Source organism: Astyanax mexicanus, chromosome 13 (genome assembly GCF_023375975.1).
Source record: "Astyanax mexicanus isolate ESR-SI-001 chromosome 13, AstMex3_surface, whole genome shotgun sequence".
NCBI classification, from domain to species: Eukaryota; Metazoa; Chordata; class Actinopteri; order Characiformes; family Acestrorhamphidae; genus Astyanax; species Astyanax mexicanus.
In genome coordinates, this window is record NC_064420.1 from 1,674,644 (window position 1) to 1,697,487 (window position 22,844).

The following is a 22,844-nucleotide window of genomic DNA, read 5'->3' on the forward strand; positions in this document are numbered from 1 at the left end:
AGCTAGCTCTCCGCTAACCTTAATTCTCTCCCCAGTAACTCGCTGCTAATGTTAGTATGAGCTTTCCCACTGGCATTAAACGCACCATCTAAAAATGTAATACCGTCAGCAAATTTACAGTACATTTAAGACAACTTAATAATCTTAATTATCAAAATTTCAAGGTGTAAAGTATTTTAAGATTTTTTAAGGACCCGCCAGAACCCTGATGAACCCGCGTGATGGCGACGGTTTCAGTAGCTGAGTCAGCTCACTTTGTCTGGATGCTGTAAGATGTGAGGGTAAAGACTGGGCGGGTATCTGTCTGAAGTTCCTCAGTCTCATTCTCTCTGTACAGCTTTAGAGCTGCCGGATATTCTAATCACTTTAAATGAGCCAGCTGAGCCGCTCTCTGATGGACACGTCCCCCTGATTCCTCTCCTGCAGCAGCTTAGCGTCTCTCTGCACTGTGAGGTGATTTACTGCAGCGAGAGGAGCCGTGTTTAATAAAGCTGCCTGCTGGAAGCAGCAAGTGCCACACTTTAGGAATAAATGCATGTTTAAGAAAAGTACCTATAAAGTGCATTCATCTTTTTATGAAAATAGTCAGGAATTATTGAATATTAAATCCAGTTACTGACTATTTAAGGCGAAATATATGCAGAAATATAAGCTGCTTTTCTAAAACTACATCCAACAGTTTATTTAACCCTTTAACCAGCTGTTAACTTGTGGTTTCTTAGACTGGTAACTCTGATAAACGTATCCTGTACAACAGAGGAAACTTCCTGGAGCAGTCCTGATGAGGGCCAGTTCATCATCATAACGTTTTTGTTGGTCTTGACATTTTACAGCTGTTAACTGTGCAAAGCTGATCATCTAAGCAGGAGGTGCTACTTTGAAAAATCTAAAATCTAAAATATTTTAAAAAACATATTCTGGTTTGTTTAACACTTCATTGTTTAGTAAATAATTCAGTATGTTTTTCTTCATAGGCTACGTTCACATTACAAGTCACACATTGCTCAAATCAGATTTTTTCTCAGAACTACATGCTCAGGTCGAGGACGTGAAAAAAAAGGCCAGGTGGTTTGCTTTTGTTGTTTTTTTTGCAGATATAGCTACACAGCTGCACCAAGAGATGCAGTGTGGGTACGAGAGAGAAGCAGGTAGCGATAATGCTAATACTAATGCTAATGCATAAAAGCAAAAAGACGCATGAATTCTGGATTTGACCATGCACATTCATGTCGCATGTCCGTGGATTAGATACGTATCCGATTTAGGACTACATATGAACGTGACTCACATCTGATTTGAAAAAATCGGATTTGGCACGTTCACACAGCCATGAAAAAATCCACATGTGCCAATCAATACCTCGGTTGCTAAGTATAATATGTCAATTGGCCTGTGCTGTTTGTGCCAACATACTGTCAGACAAATTCCGCATAGATGATGTCAAGTCTCAGCCAATGCTGCCATCCCTCAAGGCTATGTCTCCAGTATCTTTATTTATGAGACATATCTGCACTATATTTCTGTGCATATACTTTTCCCTATGGAAGACAGTTGGACCTGAAGGATTATTTTGTAACTCTGCGGGAACATTTGCACTGTTTGCACCAAAATAACATGTACAGTACCTTTTCTGACAGTACACCAACCACGACACTCAGCAGTGCTCTGATACATTCAGTCCTATTATTTCCCTATTGTTATCTGTGTGTGTGTGTGTGTGTGTTGAACTGCTAGAAAGCAATGAGGGGTGAACGGATAGAGGTGGAAATCTCCAGCTGTGAAGAAAAAACATCATTCATCACCTCAAAAAAGACTGGAGTGATATTAAACTGACAGCATGACTGACTATATTATATATATATTTCTTCATATCAGAACATGCGGATCAACAGCCAGAAAGACTAACACTGGATAACATTGAACAACACTTGATTGGCCGTATTTAACGATCTATAGCTCTGGAAAAAAATAAGAGAGCATTTAAAAATTATGTGTTTCTTTTATTTTACCTATTTGAAAACCTCTGGAATATAATGAAGAGGAAGATGGATGATCACAAACCATCAAACCACCAAACTGAACTGCTTGAATTAATTTTGCACCAGGAGTAAAGCAGCATAAAGTTATCCAAAAGCAGTGTGTAAGACTGGTGGAGGTGGAGAAGAACATGATACCAAGATGCATGTGAAAAAAACTGTGATTAAAAACCAGGCTTATTCCACCAAATATTGATTTCTGAACTCTATGAATATGAATATGAACTTTTCTTTGCATGGCTTACTTTACTATAATATTGTGGTTTGATTGATTGTTCAGGATGTTGAGTTTAATATACAGTAGTATATAAGCATTATAATACAGTATATAAGATATATGCACTATTTTATATCTATAATATCATTTTAGCGTTCTATAACTATGTGGTGATTCACCAAGTGTAATTCAAACATCCAAAAACTCACCAAAACTCAGTGGTCACTTTATTGCTGCTCAGAAGCAGGAATTTCATCATCAAAGGAGAGTTTTACTAGAGAAGCCCCCAGATAAACGAATCCAATAAGATAGAGCAGGGCTGTAGAACATCCGTTCAGTGCTTTCTCTCTCCAGAATTCCCACATTCTTTAAAATGCTAAAATCAGCTTCAGTAGAAATGTTGGTTTTCTATACTTTACTGGAGTAATTATTACTTTTTTGACAACGTTTAAGATGGATGATCACAAACCATCAAACAAAACTGAACTGCTTAAATTTTTGCCAGGAGTGAAGCAGCATAAAGTTATCCAAAAGCAGTGTGTAAGACTGGTGGAGGAGATGCATAAGAACATAATGCCAGATGCATGAAAAATGTGATTAAAAACCAGGATTATTTCACCAAATATTTATTTTCTTTGCATTATTTGAGGTCTGAAAGCTCTGCATCTTTTTTTTTGTTATTTCAGCCATTTCTCATTTTCTGCAAATAAATGCTCTAAATGACATTTTTTTCTAAAGACACACCAACATGCTCTAAATTCAGCTGCACGATCTGCAATCGACCGATACGCTATAGATCCCTTAAATTACGGCCGTAGGGTGGGATGTAATGATGGCGCCCATTTGGGAAACCCAATTGGTTCCTTGTAACTACACAGTACAAACCCACTTAGAGCCCATGCTCTTCTGAGAATGCTGGCTGGGAGTCAAAATGCTAAAAACCCAAGCCACCATCTTTCCAAGCTCCATTTGGCGCCTGCATCCTGTACCTGTCTTTTTTAGCTAAAGAACATGTGAAGGAAGATTCTCTCACAGGCTTTTCTGAGGGTTAAAACAATATATTTTGTATAGTTATACCCAGGGTGGCACAGTTGGCAGCCAGATCTCTGAAAGGCTCAGTGTGCCTCTGGTTACAAAGATAATAGGAATTGATTTGACAAGGTGTTATTTTTTCCCGGTTGTTGTTCTTCTTGTTTTTGACAGAAAATGTCCTGGCTTGTGCATCAGAAAGCGGAGTGGGCTTTGAGGGTTTTTTTAGGGGGCTGTAAATGCCAGACACATTAAGCTCCCTGGCTTGTCGATGAGATGATTCATGACGAAGCAGTCACTGTAATGAGCGTGAAGCCATCTAAACGCTATCTGTGCTAGCCTTCTCTGGGACTGTGTGTTTAATTTGCTTCCATAGGTTCTTCTCTATAATTTAATGGACCAAAGGACCTGATTTATTTTGTCATCTGCTAGCTTTGATTTCTTGGCAACAACATTATCAGGACATGCAGAGTAGCTGCGTCTTCATTATAATTCACTCTTCATTCCAAATATGGTAATACTTGCTAATTTACAGTGCTGTGCACAAGGTTTAGACACCTGAAAAAAATAAAAAAATGAAAAAACATTTTAACCCTATCAGACCTGACTTATGTTCTAGTGATGATTTTTTTTTTTCTTTTTTTGTTGAATCCTTGTCCAGTTAAACTCTAGTTACAGACTAGTGGACTACTGAGTGGTCCAATGGATTACCAAGTAGAGTAGTGAACTATTGAGTACCCTAGTGGACTACTGAGTGGACTACTAAGTGGACGATGATATGGACCAGTGGACTACCAAGTAGACTAGTAGACTACAGAGTAGAGTAGTGGACTTCCGAGTAGAGTAGTGGACTACTGAGTGGACTAGTGGATACTGAGTGGACTAATGGACTACCAAGTAGACTAGTGGACTACCAAGTGGACTATGAAGTAGACTAGTGGACTACTACTGAGTAGACTAGTGGACTACAGAGTAGACTAGCGGACTACTGAGTAAACTTGTGGACTACAGAGTAGACTGGTGGACTACAATGTGGACTAGTGGAGTACTACTGAAAGGACAAGTTGACTACCAAGTGGACTTCAATGTGGACTAGTGAACTACCAAGTAGACTAGTGGACTACTGAGTAGACTAGTGGACTACCAAGTAGACTAGGTAGACCAGGCAGACTTCTAAGTGGACTAGTGGACTACTGAGTAAAGTAGCAGACTACCAAGTAGACTAGTGGACTATAGAGTAGAGTAGTGGACTACCAAGTGTATCAGTGGACCACCAAGTAAAGTAGTGCGAAGTCTAGTGAACTACTGAGTGGATTACTGAGTAAAGTAGTGGACTACCAAATAGAGTAGTGGAATATGAAGTGGACTACCAAGTGGAGTAGTGGACTACTGAGTAGAGAAGTGACTACAGAGTAGAGTAGTGGTCTACAAAGTTTTTTTTTTCAGTGAAAATCACTCTTATTTCTGAGATAAATAATTTTGAGTGATGTGTTTAGGTGCCTAAAACTTTTGCACAGTTGTGTTTAAGTATTTGTTCTGGTGAATTAAGCTCACAGGTGTGAAAAAAAACAAGATTTACTGTCTTGTTCTTTGTTCAGACCAGCTGTAAATGTCCTGAATCCAGTCTCGTGATGGCAGTGACTGGTGGACGCTGGCCCTCGACCCCGTCCAGCTTTTGTCTTACAGCTCTTCCCATTAAGCAGCTAATTGAGTGTAAACAGCTCATTTCGTCAGGAGCTTGTGGGTCATTGTGTTCAGATCTTTCATTTCTCTCACTCCTGGAGAAAGTGCAGGAATGCAGCGGCTTCCTCTCGGCAGCGTTTAGTGTCTCGGACTTTTCAGCCTTGCTGGATCAACACAATGTGTGCTTTTGTTTGAGGGGCAAACACTTCATTGACACCAAAGCAATAACTGCAGGCTTATCGGGGCTGCTTAACTACAGTCTCAACGGTAAATCTTACTATACTTCTTCCACAAGAAACCAAAAAATTTATTCATTTAATGGTAGATGATTAAATCATCAATATCTGTATATTATTGGTGCACGACTTGCTGGATCATCTGTGACCAAGACAGCAAGTCTTTGTGATGCATCAAGAGCCACGGTATCCAGGGTAATGTCAGCATTAACCACCAAGAAGCACCAAAACAACATCCAACAGGATTAACTGTGGACGCTGTAAGAGGAAGCTGTCTGAAAGGAATGTTCGGGTGCTAACCCGGACTGTATCCAAAAAACATAAAACCACGGCTGATCAAATCACACAGAATTCAATGTGCACCTCAACTCTTCTGTTTCCACCAGAACTGTCCGTCACCACAATCAATTATTGTGCTCTAAAACCAGGTGTTTCAGTTGTTTGAATCATCGTCTTGGTTCTATTTCAGTGTTTCTCAGTTTAGTCTCAATGTTCCACATCAGTAGTATCCTGTTATACTCTAAAAAGAGACAGTAATTGGATGTTTTTTTCTGCATTAAAAAAATAAATAGAATACATGTTGACTCATCTTTTGAACCTATAATCTATAATAGAATCTAATGAACGTTTGCGGGAATAAAATCACTATCTGTAGTAATCAACCTTATGCTGCTACAGCTGGAGCAGATGGAGATCAGGTTGATAAATGGAGCAACAGCATGATCACAGAATTAAAAAAGGCGTTTTTACCGTGGTGGCGTACTGAATGTCCCTCCAGATGGAAGTCTCCCGCGAGAGATCCGAGTCCTCCAACAGGTTTTCCAGCACCACCTCGCCGATCATGTCGTGGCGGGAGAAGCGGTCGAAGTCGAAGACGCTGAGGTGGAGCTTCCTGGCGGGAAGCTCGTCGTAGGAAACCGGGAACTGGAAGGACTCGTTGAAGGTGGGGTTGAGGGTCTTGCGGTGAACCCGCGTCTGGAACTTCTTGCGGTCGGGCAGCAGGTAGATCTTGACGTAAGGGTCCGAGCTTCCGCACAGGTCTTTAGCCGGCAGGTCGAAGGCTTTGAGGATGTTCACCAGCAGCATCTCGTTCTCGTAGTCGTAGCGCAGCGAGAAGTTGATCTTGCCGCAGTTCTTTCCTCCTGCGTTCTTGGCCGACTCCTCGCTCTCCAGCGTCGCCTGCTTGTACAGCTCCGGCTTGATGCGGCCGATGCTGGTGGGCTGCTCGTCCACGTCCACGTAGTCATTCCCCAGGTCCAGGCTGCACACCTGCATCTGACGAGGCAGGTGACGTTTGAAGGAGCTGTGCCTGCGGTCGCAAGAAAAAGTAATGTGAACTCTTCTGATTATACTTGGATTTCTGCATAAATTGGTCATTAAATGTGTTCTGATCTTCATCTAGGTCACAACAATAGACAAACACAGCCCTCTAAACCCCTTCTGTTATGTTACAGGTCAAATTGACTTGATTAAAAATTTGAAGATCGAAGAAACATAATTTAAAACAGTATAAAACATCTTCTGTTAGCAATAATTAGTGTAATCAATATATAACCCCATGCAATAAACAAAAACTAAAACGAAATTCAATGTAATGTTTTTTTTAAATGTTATGTAAAGCTATTATGTAATATAATCTAATATGTTGGTCTTTCGAAAGTAGTAAAGTAGTGAAACAACAATAATGTTTATGTTATAATTGTGCTTCAGTGACACTGGAGACTTCCATGGTGATAACTGTGCTAGATGTTGAGCAATAGGGGGGCTTAAGCAAGGCCTGATTAGCTAAAGAAGGTGATTTTTTACTTTCTGGACCTGGACTTCCCCCCTCTGTGTATAACTACGTGTTTAAATAGGATCTCCGGTGGATTGGGTGTTTTACAGAGACTCTAAGACTAGGGCAGAGCAGGGCATTATTACACATGTTGTAAAGTAACAAATGACAGTTATTAAGACTGTTATTAGTGTAAAAATGTCTTTATTTTAAAATGTTTCTAACTGTTGTCCGTCTCGCTGCCTCGCAGTGCTGTTTACCAATCAGAGGCGATATGTTTGCATGTTTGAATATTCATGAGCAAGAGCTGAATATTATTTGGCACCCAAAAAACTGTTAAATTATTACGTTTCTGATCCTGATTCAGAACTTTTATTTGCTATTTGTAAGCTAATTGGTTTAGCATATTTCATGGAGTCTTATAGGGTTGTGTTTTAGGATCTAGATAATTGATGTTGATTAAAATTGAAGTGAAGAGCTCTAACGGTTCTAAGTGTTCATTTTTATTTTAGCACTTGTTAGCCCTGTCTTCCAGTCACCTAAAAGAGGTGAGGTTGTCTGTTAGCACATTTTGCTAGCAGTGTGAGGTCAATTTAAGTTGACGGTCTGTGAGTTTGGGGGATTTGGGGATTTAGAAATCTCCTTTCATCCTTTCAGCTCCTTTCAGAGCGGATAAATCTGAAGATTTTAGCGAAATCTATTAAATTCTCTTTACTCTCTTAACTCATCGGCTCTTTTCTGTTTAAGTTCTGTGTTTCTTTGGTTTTCTGATGAATAAATAAGAAGATGAAGACTGAGTTTGCCACTCTGATACCTTCTTGATTGTATTAGCCTTCATATCAGTGTCATGGCCGCTCCCCAATCAGGAATTTAGTTTAATATAAATTATGTTTAAGAAGACGTATTTTACAAAACGTCTTCATAAAGTTCTGTGCACACAATCACTTTTACGTAAAGATCTATTCTTAGCAGTTTTAGTCCCTTTCAGAATGAGCCATTTAAGGGCTCTGTCACTTTTATGCAAATAAGCTGTTACTGGCCACGCCCCATGTGTACGCTGTGCATTTACCACACATTAGTGTTAGCTTAATTGCTTAAAAACATCAACATGATGCTAGTACTGCGATAGAAAGAAGCACAAAAATCTGCTTTTGGGAGACTTGCCAAAAGACACAAACACTAGGTACAGATTCCTCCCTCAGAAGAAGTCTGCTGGCTAATCCCGGGTGGTTCTATGCAGGTTTCCTTAATCTTTTCAGACCTGAATTATGATCCAGTGATGGGAAAATATAAGAATGCTATTTCTGCTTGTGATGAACACAAAAGAAAACTGTGATATATTTATTATCCCAATATAAACTGTATTTAAAAAACAAATCCAATGATTTAAATATTGAATTGCTTTTTTAATATCCATTGCATTGGAAACCTGTGCTTAAGAGATTTTATTTTAAATATTTGATATTGATATACCTTTTTTTGTTAAAAGTCATCCCTAATTATGATAAAAAGTGTTCCAAATCACATACAATTGGTAAAAATGGGCTTTTCTTTGCCTCATTGGCCCTGAGTGGAGTTTAGTTTTTTTTCAGTGCAGTGGGTGGGGCTAAGCTACTGTTTAATTGCCTTATAAACGTTTTTATTGGCTGGTTTATGCTATATTCAGATAAACAATATGTCTCAATTAGTGTTATGTGCAAGAAAACATTTAAAAAAGTTATGTTGCAAGGTCTGAAAGGGTTATTGTAACATCAAAATAAGGGAGGAGCCAACCAAACGGCTTATAGAAGCAAAAGATTCCTCTTTAACTCAAATAAATTGATTTTTATTGTTTAAAGAGGCACTTTGCTGCTATTTAGCCAACCCTGTGTTTTATTAGAAGGTGAATCAGTTCAGTTTATCACTTAGTGGAACTGTAAAAAGCAGGATCTCATTAGTAAACGCTGTAAAGGAGAACCTCCTCAGGTAAAAGCAGCCCAGCTCAGACAGAGATGAACTGATCAGCGAGGAAACGTTGAAGCAGGGAAAGAAAGCAGAGGGTAAAAATACTCCTCTCTCTGATTTTTTTTACTAAGAAATTCAAGAAGAGAAGCGACAAAGGCAATGTGGAGCATAAGTGACATCCTATTAAATTTTAATATAATATTTCAGACCCAAGCAGGCCGTATTAATGCCTGATACGCATCCTTTTATTCAACATTTAACAGTACTATTAACAGCACTGTCAGCTCCAGCGGTGGTGTAATTAATTTCACTGCGATGGCTTTCCTTCTCCGTCCGTAATGAGCAGCAGCTGAAGATTTCCGAGCCAAAATCACAGAGAGCTTCTCCAGGGAGGCAGCAGCATCAGCATGAAGCTAAATCAGATCTTACACTTCCACGTGCAAATTAAACACGGCAGGGACTTTCTGGATGCAGCGAGACGCGGCTCGGGTTCAGTTTCTGTAGAGATTAAGGATCTCCTGATTAAAATTAATGTGTGCAAACAATATTACGCCTGAAGTTAAAGGAGAAATCCAGTGTGAAATGGACTTGAGTTGTAGTAAAACACGATAACGAGGGCCAATTTTCGTAACATAGCCTACCTCCATTCTCTCCCAGCATTCTTAAATACAGCACTTTTATCCAATGCTTCCAATAGGCTTACAATGCAAGTGATGGGGGCATAAAATCAAAGAATAGAAAGAAATCACTATTTTTACACTCTATTCTATTTTAACTCTTAAATTTAAGCTTAAAGTAGCTCTACACTTCATTGGTTAAATTCTGAGAGCGCTGACAATTTCTAGCTACAAGCAGACCCACACAAAAAGAACATTTAATAAATTAGAAGGTGCACTCATCAATAAACGTCTATTTTCTGGTCTATTTCCATGCATAAGGTACATCAGAACACAAGAAAGGATGCCTGCTTGGTAGTGAGCAAGGGTGTCGCCATGTTTTTCTTCTAATTTGGAAGCTGGGAAAAGCGTCTAAGTAAATAAAACTGTAATTCCAAGAAAAAAAATATATATATATATATTTATAAGTCAAACGAGTGCTGGATGTTAATCTACACATATTTCTCTCCTAAAAACTCACTTCCATTTATTTACAGTAAGCTTAGATTTCCAATATATTGTCTAAGGGTGAGTTTCAGTGAAGTTTCTCCAGCACTAAGGCTGGGTGCAGCAGCATTAGCACTAGCATTAGCCACAACCCTAGCGGGACATAAATGCAGCACGTAAATGTAGCTTGTTTTATTCACAGCAATCACGCAGACTACTCGCAATATACTAATATTTTTCCGGATTATTATTTTTTTACAATACTAAAATGACTTTTTCCAGTTTTTACTTCATTTGTGTTCCTTAAACAGTTATTATTATTAAATGACAAAAAAGATAGTGTCACGTTTGTCGACCCCAGTAGGTTATATATGTATGTTATATGTATGTAACAGGTGTGTAGTGTATGTTATATATGTGTGTAACAGGTGTGTAGTGTATGTTATATATGTGTGTAACAGGTGTGTACTGTATGTTATATATGTATGTAACAGGTGTGTAGTGTATGTTATATATGTATGTAACAGGTGTGTACTGTATGTTATATATGTATGTAACAGGTGTGTAGTGTATGTTATATATGTATGTAACAGGTGTGTAGTGTATGTTATATATGTATGTAACAGGTGTGTAGTGTATGTTATATATGTGTGTAACAGGTGTGTAGTGTATGTTATATATGTGTGTAACAGGTGTGTAGTGTATGTTATATATGTGTGTAACAGGTGTGTACTGTATGTTATATATGTGTGTAACAGGTGTGTACTGTATGTTATATATGTATGTAACAGTGTGTACTGTATGTTATATATGTGTGTAACAGGTGTGTACTGTATGTTATATATGTATGTAACAGGTGTGTACTGTATGTTATATATGTATGTAACAGGTGTGTACTGTATGTTATATATGTATGTAACAGGTGTGTACTGTATGTTATATATGTATGTAACAGGTGTGTAGTGTATGTTATATATGTATGTAACAGGTGTGTAGTGTATGTTATATATGTATGTAACAGGTGTGTAGTGTATGTTATATATGTATGTAACAGGTGTGTACTGTTTGTTATATATGTATGTAACAGGTGTGTAGTGTATGTTATATATGTGTGTAACAGGTGTGTAGTGTATGTTATATATGTGTGTAACAGGTGTGTACTGTATGTTATATATGTGTGTAACAGGTTTGTACTGTATGTTATATATGTATGTAACAGGTGTGTACTGTATGTTATATATGTATGTAACAGGTTTGTACTGTATGTTATATATGTGTGTAACAGGTGTGTACTGTATGTTATATATGTGTGTAACAGGTGTGTAGTGTATGTTATATATGTGTGTAACAGGTGTGTACTGTATGTTATATATGTATGTAACAGGTGTGTACTGTATGTTATATATGTATGTAACAGGTGTGTACTGTATGTTATATATGTATGTAACAGGTGTGTACTGTATGTTATATATGTGTGTAACAGGTGTGTACTGTATGATATGTATGTGTGTAACAGGTGTGTAGTGTATGTTATATATATATATGTGTAACAGGTGTGTACTGTATGATATATATGTGTGTAACAGTGTGTACTGTATGTTATATATGTGTGTAACAGGTGTGTACTGTATGATATGTATGTGTGTAACAGGTGTGTAGTGTATGTTATATATATATATGTGTAACAGGTGTGTACTGTATGTTATATATGTGTGTAACAGGTGTGTACTGTATGTTATATATGTGTGTAACAGGTGTGTAGTGTATGATGGTGTTACCTGGTGGAGGAGGCGGGCTCGGTGGTCTGCCGCTGCATGCGCTGGGTGCGTCGCAGGAAATGCTCCCTCATGGAAAGCTGCACTTCTGCGGGAATGTCAGGCGACGTGTGGCTGATCTTCACCGCCGCCTCCAGGAAGCCCATGGGCGACAGCGAGTCCTTCACTTTCTCCGACGCCATGCTGATCAGCGGCTGCTGAGGGCTGGGCAGGAGCGAGAGCGGCTGCAGGAGGGGCAGCAACATATGAAGATTAAAAAAAATAACAATAAAACATTCACCTCAAAAACCATCAAAAGCATTACAATGATGAAACTGGCCCTCATCAGAACTATTCATTATAGAGAAACACTAGGGGTGAAACGATTATAATAAATTATTAGTTAATAAATTATTACTTATTTTTGTGTTTTATTTATTTATATTTGTGTTTTAATTTGGAAATGTATGTTGTGAATTTAAAAATTAAACCAATTGGTCATTCATCATTAAGTGACATTTCTTGTTTTTTCTTGTGATTTTTAATTGCTTTTTAGGCAAGCAAATATGTTTTATCCAATTACTCGATTAATCGAAACGATTTTTCAGTAGAGTACTCGATTACTAAAATAATCGATAGCTGCAGCCCTAGAGATTATTAAATATTAAATTGCATTGTTTGTAATAGAGGCAGTCTTGGTTTTCCCTCTTTTATTAAATATAATATACTTTTTTTTTGTTTGTTTTAATTACTTTATTATTAATATACAGTGCAGAACATTTTATAATAATGAAAAAACACAGAATTTAAGGTTTGTGCAAACTTTTGACTGGTACTCTACATACAGTATGATTATCATAAAGAATGATTGCAGTATTATAACATATTTATATATGTTAAAACTCATTATTACTAAAATCTGTACTTTTCTGTAATGCATTATACAGTAATATGCTGCTCAATCCTTTTACAATCCTTTATTGCCATTTTTTTAAATACAGTGCAGCACAATATTGAGATACACTGATTATTTATAAGGGTTGATTCAGTTCAGCCTTGCTGTTGCTTCACCTCTATTTCTCAGCATTGGGATTTTGTTTTAGAGTTGATTCTATAAAGTCTCAAAAGTAGAAGAACAGCAGCTCCCAAACTTAGTTTTTTGCGCTGATCGATTTTATATTGAACGAGTTGCAGTTGCAGTTCTTGAAGGAACTCAATAATTCATAGTTGTATTGACATGAGCTTTTAAACTAGACTACTTTTACTTCAGCTTGGCTTCCAGCATGATCAGGGATCCTGTTTGGAGTAACAGAACATGTGACGCTACTTAAGCTGTTTTTATTGTTTTGCTGATGCATCATCATTGTCGAGTAGCATCACAGCGCTAACGCTCGGAGGAAAGCACAGCGACTCGGTTCTGATACATCAGCTCACAGATGCAGCCTTGTCTGTGCTGATCCACATCACCCTTTAGGAGTAGTGATGAGGGGAAAGAGAGAGCGCCATCTACTGTACTGTACCCACCCAGAGAGAGCAAGGCCAACTGTGCTCTCTCGGGGCTCCGGCAGCTAATGGCAAACTGCATGACCGGGATTCGAACCAGCTATCTCCCTATGATACACCACGATGGATGTCATTTTTAATCACTAAAAAAAATCAGTCACTGCACACTCACAAGTCGCTGCACTTCACTGATTAGCATCAAGTAACAACTCTTTCATATGGGTCCAGGCTACGTTTAGGCTACGTTACCCACCTCTGGCTGCAGGGAGGCGGGGCACTCGTCCGGGGAAAGAGCGGAGCCGGAGGAAACCGCCTTGTTGCGCCAAGGCACCCAGCACAGCTTCCACGAGGCTAACGCCACCAGCAGCAGCAGGGCCAGACCGCACGCCACCAGCACGCCAACGGGGAGGCCAACGGTGACGTCCGAGGCTGGGCAGAGTCGGCCGAGCGGAAGGAGGGGACGGGCAATATGGACCAACAGATGGCAGAAACAGTGAGACAGAAGAAAGACAGGCATATTAGCTCCAATGAGATTGATCTCACTCCGTACATTAGCTGTTAAAGTAGATTGTTTATTACATCGGACGTCCTCTCAGCTTTGTCTCAGTTTGTCAGGCAAAGTGCTCGTTGTCGTTGATTGATACAGTCTTTAAAAACTCATAATGGAATATTATTATCATATTTTAGCATGTAGTAGTGGTCTGTAATGACAGTTTCTATAACGAGGCAGGAGAGCACTTAGCCATAGACAACAGTTTATTTAATGCACATTCTCTGCATGGGTTGTAATAACCCATTTATAATAATAACAAGACATTTATTACAGCTACATTAGTGAGCGTCTTGAAGACAAATAAGAAAGAAATAAAAATATGACAAATATTATGTTGGGATTTTGAGAGCTTTTTAAAAAGTTGATTTAGGTGTGTTTTAAACATAATATACTGCTATCCCATTACTTTTTATTTTTATATTTTTACAAAGGGTTTGTCACACCTAGCCACCGTTCCGCTGTACTGAGATCAGCCTCTCCTGATTACTGAGACTCCGCCCTCACTCATCTTGTGCTAATCTGCTAATTACAGTTGTGTAATTAGCATATATACTGGGACTCTAGCTCTGTTTCCCTGAGTGAGATAATACCACTCTGTGTCTTTATTGAGCGTTGTTTACCGTTTTTTTTTTTGTTTTTTTTTCGCATTTTTGACTATTTACCTGTTTTTTCGAATCTGAATTTGCCTCGTAATTCTCTGCATTTGTATCCCATAACCTGGTCTGAGTGTTAAAGGGTTCCACAATAAAAGAAAGACCCTGAAAAACAAGGGTCAACCAAACTATCTACTATAGTATATAGTAAAGAACTTTCTACTATCTATGGTGTTGTCCACATAAGAATGGTTAAGCACAAATACATTTTTATATTGAGATGATTGGGTTGATTGTGGTCTTTAAAAAATGGCTCAATAAATGCATTTTGCCTGGGATCTGTTAGATGTTCGGATATAATAAGATAACTTGTTAGATATAGTTTATAACTTGTTATCTGAAGTGCTGAGAATGTTTAAGTGTAAATATCTGCATGCACACTTGCAGACGCTGCAGTAGAGGTAATCTGCGGGCGTCAGTTTCCAAAAAAGAGTCTATAGAAAAGACAAGGTGATGATGTTAAAGTAATAATAATCGCACACAGGCGCTCGGACTGTGCAGTACGCGACGCGACGCGTTCTCTGAGATGTGATTAAGGTTATCGCTGAGGCGATATAACTATAGGCTTGTAATCTATTTTCTAAAGAACGGCGGCGAGACAATGCTGCACTGTCAGGAGGATTCTGGCGCTCTGGTGGACGTGGGAAGAAGAGGCGGCTGGAACTCATTTTTTTTATATCCTCGATTAAACGGAACGTGCTGAGAAGCGAACGGATAGAATAGCAGGAGGCGGAGAGAATCGGAGAGTGCTGACAAGCACGGCGCAAACATTCATTTCAAATGAAAAGGTGGAGGAGAAGTGGCGAGGGATCTGTCAGCGCCGGGCCGCGGGGAGCTCTAACCGAGACGTTATTATTTTTTCATAAAAATATTCTAGGAGCGTTAGCCTTGATTTTAGACAATATAAATCCTCTGTTCCCCCCACTGGCTTTGATTAGTCTTTGATTTATCTGCAGTAATCCACACTGAAAAAGTCCCTGAGCTCCTGAAACAGACACACATCTCGAGAAAACTGAAAGTAACGGCCTTATATTTAGTTTTTTTAAAGATAAATTTAAACAACTTGCCCCTGCAGTCGCTGTCTTCTCTCGAAGGTTACTGCTGTTAACATAAAGTTGATTTTGAGGAGTATAATCATTCAAAATTAATCAAATATAGACTAAATACCTCATATCTCAAATAGTCTGTACTGAAATTTGACTGTATATTGTGTGATTTCTTTACTTAGCTCTATAATTAAAAGTTTAAGAAGCAATCAGTACTCTGGAAAGTTGTAGGTTGCCAGCCCCGCCCACTCCTCCACAGACGCCACGCTCTCTCGGGTTGCCAAGCTGAGGACACCGAACCTACACGAACGAGTGCAAGCCCAGTTCAATTAAACTTCTACCCTGGCAAGCAATGATATAAACCAGCTCATGTTTAATAAGTTTAATATAACTTAGACCAGTGGTCTCCAAATATTCTTCTGGAGAGCCAATCAGGGACGTCTTAAGGCACTAATTGGTGGATCAAGTAAAGTCCTTAAAGTTTGGATCCCAACTCTGTTAGAAGGTCATCTTTTTAGGGTCTTAAATAGTGTATAACTAGGATACAAGCATTAATAAACCCTCACACAAACTGAATCTGAGGTCTATGAACTCGCTGCCTTATCAAATTCAATGTTTGGATTAATAACAGGATTAATAACATCTTACTCCATACTCATTATTTGCCTCTTGGTTTTGGGTCTGAAATTGACCAAAAAACACTCACAAAATCACTGAAAATGTAGTTTCTGTCTCTCTTTCTTTCAGTAGATGAAAGTCTGCTTCTTCTACAGAGTCGTTAAAGTTTCATAACGTCCCTTTAGCCGTGATTTCGCTGAATTTTCCCTTTTTCGAGCCGTAAGCCTTTCTGTCAGAGCCTTTATTGTGATGGAGTGTCCAGTCCGTGGGTCTCGGGGCTTATCCTGGTCAGGAAAGGGATTTCTGGGACTGAGGATTTATTCTTCGAGCGGATTTGAACCATCACCCTGCTCCTGACTTCTCCTCGCCCCTTCGAAATTGTGAAATACAGTGCGCCCCTAACAGCACACAGATTTATTCAGCTTCTGATTCTCCATCACTGTCGGATCAGCGCTGGCTTTAACTCAGCTTATTAACAAATCCTTATTCAGAGCACTCGCTTATAGAACCACTATCAGAGAATACTGAATTTACTTCACTTTATTGAAATTGAGAAGAACTGACCCGTATTAAAAGTTTGAAGATCTAAAAAAAAAAATATATATATATATATATATATTTTTTTAGTATTAAACTTCTTCTGCTTTCCTTAATTAGTTTAATCAACATATAATGTGAAAATAATAAAATAATATCTCACATATTTGCAAAAATATAAACTAAAAAAAAAATTATGTTTCAATGTTATATAAAACTACTATTTTATATGTTGGTCCTTTTTTATTAAAAAACGAGTGAATTATCCTAATTAAACCATCAACTGTTCCTAGAGGTAAAAAACAACATTGCACTAAATATTGATAGAATAATTAGTAATGGAGTTAGTAATTAAATATTCACATTTTGAAATATTCATATATATATATATCATCTGCATATCTCTCATATATCTATTCTATATGTGTGAACAGAGAATTTCTAATTTTTGGGGTAAATTGATTAAATTGATTAACTGTGCTACAATAGTACCTTCAAAAAGGTGGGATCTACTGTTATTCATAATAAAATATAATATAATATATATATATATATATATATATATATATATATATATATATATATTAAAATATTAGATATTAAAAATGAGACCCCTTAAAAATGTGGAATATAATCAAGAGGAAGATGGATGATCACAAGCCATCAAACCACCAAACTGAATTGCTTGAATTTTTGCACCAGGAGTAAAGCAGCATAAAGTTATCCAAAAGCAGTGTGTAAGACTGGTGGAGGAGAACATGCATGAAATAATATGCATGAAAAAAACTATGATTAAAAACCAACCAGGGTTATTATTCCACCAAATATTGATTTCTGACGGCATTTTCATGTGGGCAGGTGGACAAATTGGATTTATAGATTATATATGGAAAGGACCCAAGACTTATTAATACAATACAGTACAATCAATGATGTTTTTTTTGCTTGGTGTATATATAATAATTCCATGTTCTCGCTCTGTTTCCTGTCGCACACACAGCATCACAAAGAAGCTTTTCTGAAAATGCCAGCAGAGCACATTTATACTACATTTACTGCTGACCTTTATTGTGTCCATGCCATTTATCGGTTTCCAGTGCTGAACATGTATTTATTCAGGTTTTAAAAATAAATTATACTTAAACTGTAAAACCTGTCTGATACCATCATTATGAGTCAATATAAAACTGTGACATTTGAGTTTTATGAGAAAATATGGTGAGTAAATTGGGAAGGGAAGCTTCTATTATGTAAAAACAACACAGAGACTGGAGCAGTATTAGCATTAGCTGCTAACCACGCTAAGCGCTAACTCTTCCAATGTTCAGAGGTGAGTATATCAGCCTGTAGTCTGCAGGTTTATAGTGTTTAAACAAGCTACATGGGAAGAACAGCTAGCTAGTATCACCCTGGCTTACCACCAATGCTAATGCTGCTGCACCTAGCCTTAGTGCAAATCTGGAAATCTAAGCTTACTGTAAATAAACAGAAGCACTTTACTCATCCAAATAAACAGTTTTAAGAAGAGAAATATGTGAAGATTAACATCCAGTGCTTGTTTGACATTAAAATAAAAAAGTTTTTTGTTTGTTTGTTTACTTATCATAGCTTTACTTAACTAAGAACCATCCCAACACCACCCAGTGATGAGATCTGCTAAATCTTGGCATCATGTTCTCCTCCACCAGTCTTACACACTGCTTTGGATAACTTTATGCTGCTTTACTCCTGGTGCAAAAATTCAAGCAGTTCAGCTTGGGTTGGTGGCTTGTGATCATCCATCTTCCTCTTGAACTTAAAAAAGCTAACAACTTTATCATTTATAGGCTTACTTACTAATTCTGAAAAGTCTACAAGCTTCTCCAGAGCATTCCATCAAGCACCATCTTCAGCTTTAGATTCCTTGAGGAGTTCTTTTTTTTTTCAGTGAGTCTTCAATTCAAACAGTTTAAAGGTACTTAAAAGAGCTTAAAAGTCTAGAAGTGGTTCTGATAGGCTCTTCTGCACTTCCTAAGAGTCCACTTTGTTCCTGCAACCCAGTGAAAAAAAAACAAGGCCTTAAATATCTTTTCAAGTCTTCTCACGGCTACAGGACGCTACAAAATAAAATCCAAGTAAAGATACAGATACAGGCGGGAGGCCGCAGGTTTGAACCCCCGCGCATGCAGCTTTGCCATCAACCTGCCGGCGCTCAGAGGGAGCACAATTGGCTCTGCTCCCTCCGGGTGGGTACAGTACAGTAGATGGCGCTCTCTCCCCTCATCACTCTTAGGGTGATGTCTGCAGCACATGGTGTCTGTGAGCTGATGTATCAGAACCGAGTCGGTGCTCTGCTTTCCTCCGAGCGTTAGCGCTGCTGTGATGTTACTCGGCAATGCTACTAGTGATAGGGGGAATCCTAATGAGTGGGTTGGGTAATTGCCTGTGTAAATTGGGGAAAAAAAGTGGGAAAATTTTGGAAAAAAAAGATACAGATACAGAATTCAAACAGAAGGTTTTTCACGTTCGTCTTTGTCTTTATACCGACTTTATTCCCGAGTCAGTAGAATTTTTGTAAGCTGTTTCTAATATAAATGGAAAACAAATTGAGCAGAATGATGATGATGATGATGATGATGGCGCTGGATCAATTTTCCCAACACAAAGCCATCAGCTGCTCTGCTGGAGGAACAGTGAGCCGCACTGATGTGAACTCTGCACTAAAACACAATTATCTTTACATATTTCTCTCACAGTGATGGACTGAGAGTAAATGGGCTCTGCTGGATGAACGTTGGTGAGCTCGTCCTCAAGAAGAAGCAGAAGAGCTCGAGATGAATCGCCGTCCTGAATTAATCTCCAAGCTGTGGGGGTGGAGATAGCAGATGAAAGGGGCGGGGCTTTAATTTCCTCGTTTTTGCAGCTCCTCTGGAGTCGTCGGGTTCGCCCGCTGTCGGGCCGCGGCTCGGGGCCGTGCGAGCCGTTTCACAGGGCCCACAAATTTAATTACGCTTTGTTTTTGAAGCCGAGTCAGAGAGAGCGAGCCGGGGCCCGAGGGGGCTTTCTCTTCAAGTGTCTTCTAACGTAACCTGGTTTCCATAGAAACGTGGCCATTAGACGCAGTGCGCCCAACCCGCTCGCCTGCGAATCAACTCATCTTCAGTAAACACAGAGCGGCCTGTCACCAGCATCACCATCACTATCACCATCACGTGAGACCAGCCTATAGACGCACTGCAAATAGTGTAGATACTGTCTATAAGAGATGATTAGAAGCAGTAAGAACAGGAATTATATCAACAAAAACAATACCAAACAAAACCGTACTGTAAGTCTCAAAAGATGTTTCTATAAGGGTTTGACACAGTAAAATAAGCGACATACAGAATCGATGGCTTTTATTCACACAAAAATCTAATATATCAAATATCATAAATCCTAAATCAAATATCCAATAAGTACCAGTCAAAAGTTTGGATCAAGGTTATTATCGTGAATAGAAACGAACAAAATAACGAAAAGTGAAAGTGAAAAAACATATTCATTCATGGAAACTAATTAAATTAAATAAACGTAATTAAAAGAAAAAACAGTAAATAACTTGAACTAGCCGTGAAATAACAACAACAACAAAAAAAACAAATTGTCACACGTACAGCCTCTAAAAGAGGATCCGGCTCAATTTTACTGAACGCGAGCGGCTGGTGGAGCAACGGAGACTTCAGAAGAGGAAACTCAGAGCTCAGTAGCTCCTCCATTCACTCATAGTAAAACCAAAGAAACGAAGGAGTGAAGTTACTGACTGAGCTCTCTCTCTCTCACTCTCTCTCTCTCTCTCTTTCTGACTAAACATAACCTGGAATCGGATTCATCCGCTCTGAAAGGAGACCACATCACACCCGCCTAGTTTAAAATGATTCTTGTATATATATATATATATATGGGTAATTGCACCGAGCATGCGGAAGAATCATTTTAAACTAGGTTTATTTATAGATTTTCATATGGTTGTCTACCTTTGCTTATACACAAACAGCTAATCTACTTGGTGTCCAGAACAACGCTGGGGGTTTATCTCTGCTTTTCTCGATTTTTTTGGCTCCTGCTTTTACAACAGCTAATATTTAAACAGCACGACTGCAGCCCTGCTGATGGAGCCGGGCTCTACAAACAGGTGCATTATTTTACCATCTCCTCACTAAATCTCCAGAACAAAGCCTCTCATGGTGACAGATAGCCGGCATGAACTGGGAAATGGGTCTCAGAGGAGAGCACTTCACAGGCTGCGTTCAATACCTGCAGAAATTACCATTCCAGTCTAATAAAGACCAGCAAACACCAATAAAACACCAAATAATTACTGTGAGGAATATAACTATTAACACTGCTGATACCAAAATACATCCCACCCAAATACTGCAGCATTTATAACACAACAGGAGCCAACTGCATGTGTACTGAATGCCCACAGGACGCCGCCCACAGGACACTGACCACAGGATGCTGTCCACAGGATGTTCACCTTCAGGACACTACCTACAGGATGCTGCCAACAGGAAACTGCTCATAGAATGCTACCCACTGGACGCTGTCCAAAGGATTCTGTCCACAGGATACTCACCCTCAGGACACTACCTACAGGATGCTGCCCACAGGACACTACCCTCAGTATGTTGTCCACAGGATGCTGCTCATAGGACACTGCCCACAAGACGCTACCCTCATAACGCTGTCCTCAGGACACACAGGATGCTACCCACAGGATGTTACTCTCAGGATGCAACTCTCAGGACACTGCCCACAGCATGCTACTCTCAGGATGGTACTCTCAGGACGCTGGCAACAGGATGCTACTCTTAGGGCGCTGCCCACAGAATGTTACCTCATTGGACGCTGCCCACAGGATGCTACCCTCAGGACACTGCTGACAGGGCATACTCTCAGGACGCTACTCTTAGGATACTGCTTACAGGACACTGCCCAGAGAATGCTGTTATCTGAATATTTCGGTTTAGTGAACAACTCACAGTTCAGCAGTGATACTGAGGTGTTTAAAAACTCCAGCAGCACTGCTGTATCTGATCCACTCATACGTGGAAATGCCCACACCTGTATCTGTTGTGAGGTGCTATCTTGTGAGCGATGTTGATCAGTGATAGTCAGCATGCTCATGGCAAGGCGACATGAATTATCTGAGATCTGATAGTGGGCGCCAGACGGATCCGTTTTTTTAGAGCAAATTTGCACCTTTTAAACTGTGTTTTTTAACTTTGACAAAAACACAAATTGTCTAAATGGCTCGAAAACTGTGCAGATTTCTTCTAATTCACCCGTGCTTGTGTTTCTTGTTAAGAGAGCATGCCTCGCTGTGTAACTGACAGGGTTTTCATGGTTCTGAGGGAATGTGTAATCATTGCCGCGGTGCTACTATCCGTATGCATAAACAGCTTTTGCAGAAGCAGCTCATAAATTGCCTGAACACTCAGGCTGTAATTGCACGTCTCACACTCTGCATCAAGTTGGAATTGCACTGGAAGTCTGAAAGGGAAAAATTCAGACGTCTGCAGCCTAAAAGGCAGAAATCGCTGTGGGATTTGGAGCAGCAGGCTCTTTGGGGAGTGGGCAAATGATGGATTTAGGAAAGAGACTTTGCACATTTTCACAGCTAAAAGTCTGGATCAGAGTCAAAAATATTTAAAAAGTCATGTTATGTAGAGCAATGTGTTCAGTTCCAGTCAAAAGTTTGACTTTAATGACTTTTTAAAGAAATTTACTTTGAAATTATCCTCAGGTGCAGTCGCAATAACGTAATATAAAACCGTTTTGATGAAACTGCTTTCATCAGGACCACCCCAGGAAAGAAAGACCAAGGGCTTTATCTTACACATTGCATTGTGATGCTCATTGCTACTGCCAACAGTCTATTTTCACAGTTTGCACCTGTGTCGTTTAAATAGCAAAGACGCTTAATATATTGAATATATCTACACTGATAGGCATAGTGGTCTGGAAATGAGGTGTGTTCAGGTAAATTTCTGGCGTATTGCTATCTTGGCAACAGAAAACACAGGTGCTCCACTAGCAGAATACAACCCAGACAGACGTCAACAGTCAGACAGATCTTCTATTGTTTCTTGGTTGATCATAAACTGCTACAACTTCTTGTAATATTTCCTGTA

General features: G+C 39.1%; 1 protein-coding gene across 1 annotated transcript in view; it reads right to left on the reverse strand.

Annotated features, from left to right (window-relative positions):
• syt6a (synaptotagmin VIa) overlaps positions 1–22,844 on the reverse strand; it is an 83,366-nt gene that overhangs the window by 12,310 nt on the left and 48,212 nt on the right. Inside the window, exons 2-4 of the mRNA XM_022677094.2 lie at positions 13,533–13,708; positions 11,801–12,021; positions 5,952–6,510 (exon numbers count right to left, since the gene is read on the reverse strand). Of these exons, the coding sequence (XP_022532815.2) occupies positions 5,952–6,510; positions 11,801–12,021; positions 13,533–13,708 (956 nt within the window). The remainder of the gene's footprint in view (positions 1–5,951; positions 6,511–11,800; positions 12,022–13,532; positions 13,709–22,844) is intronic.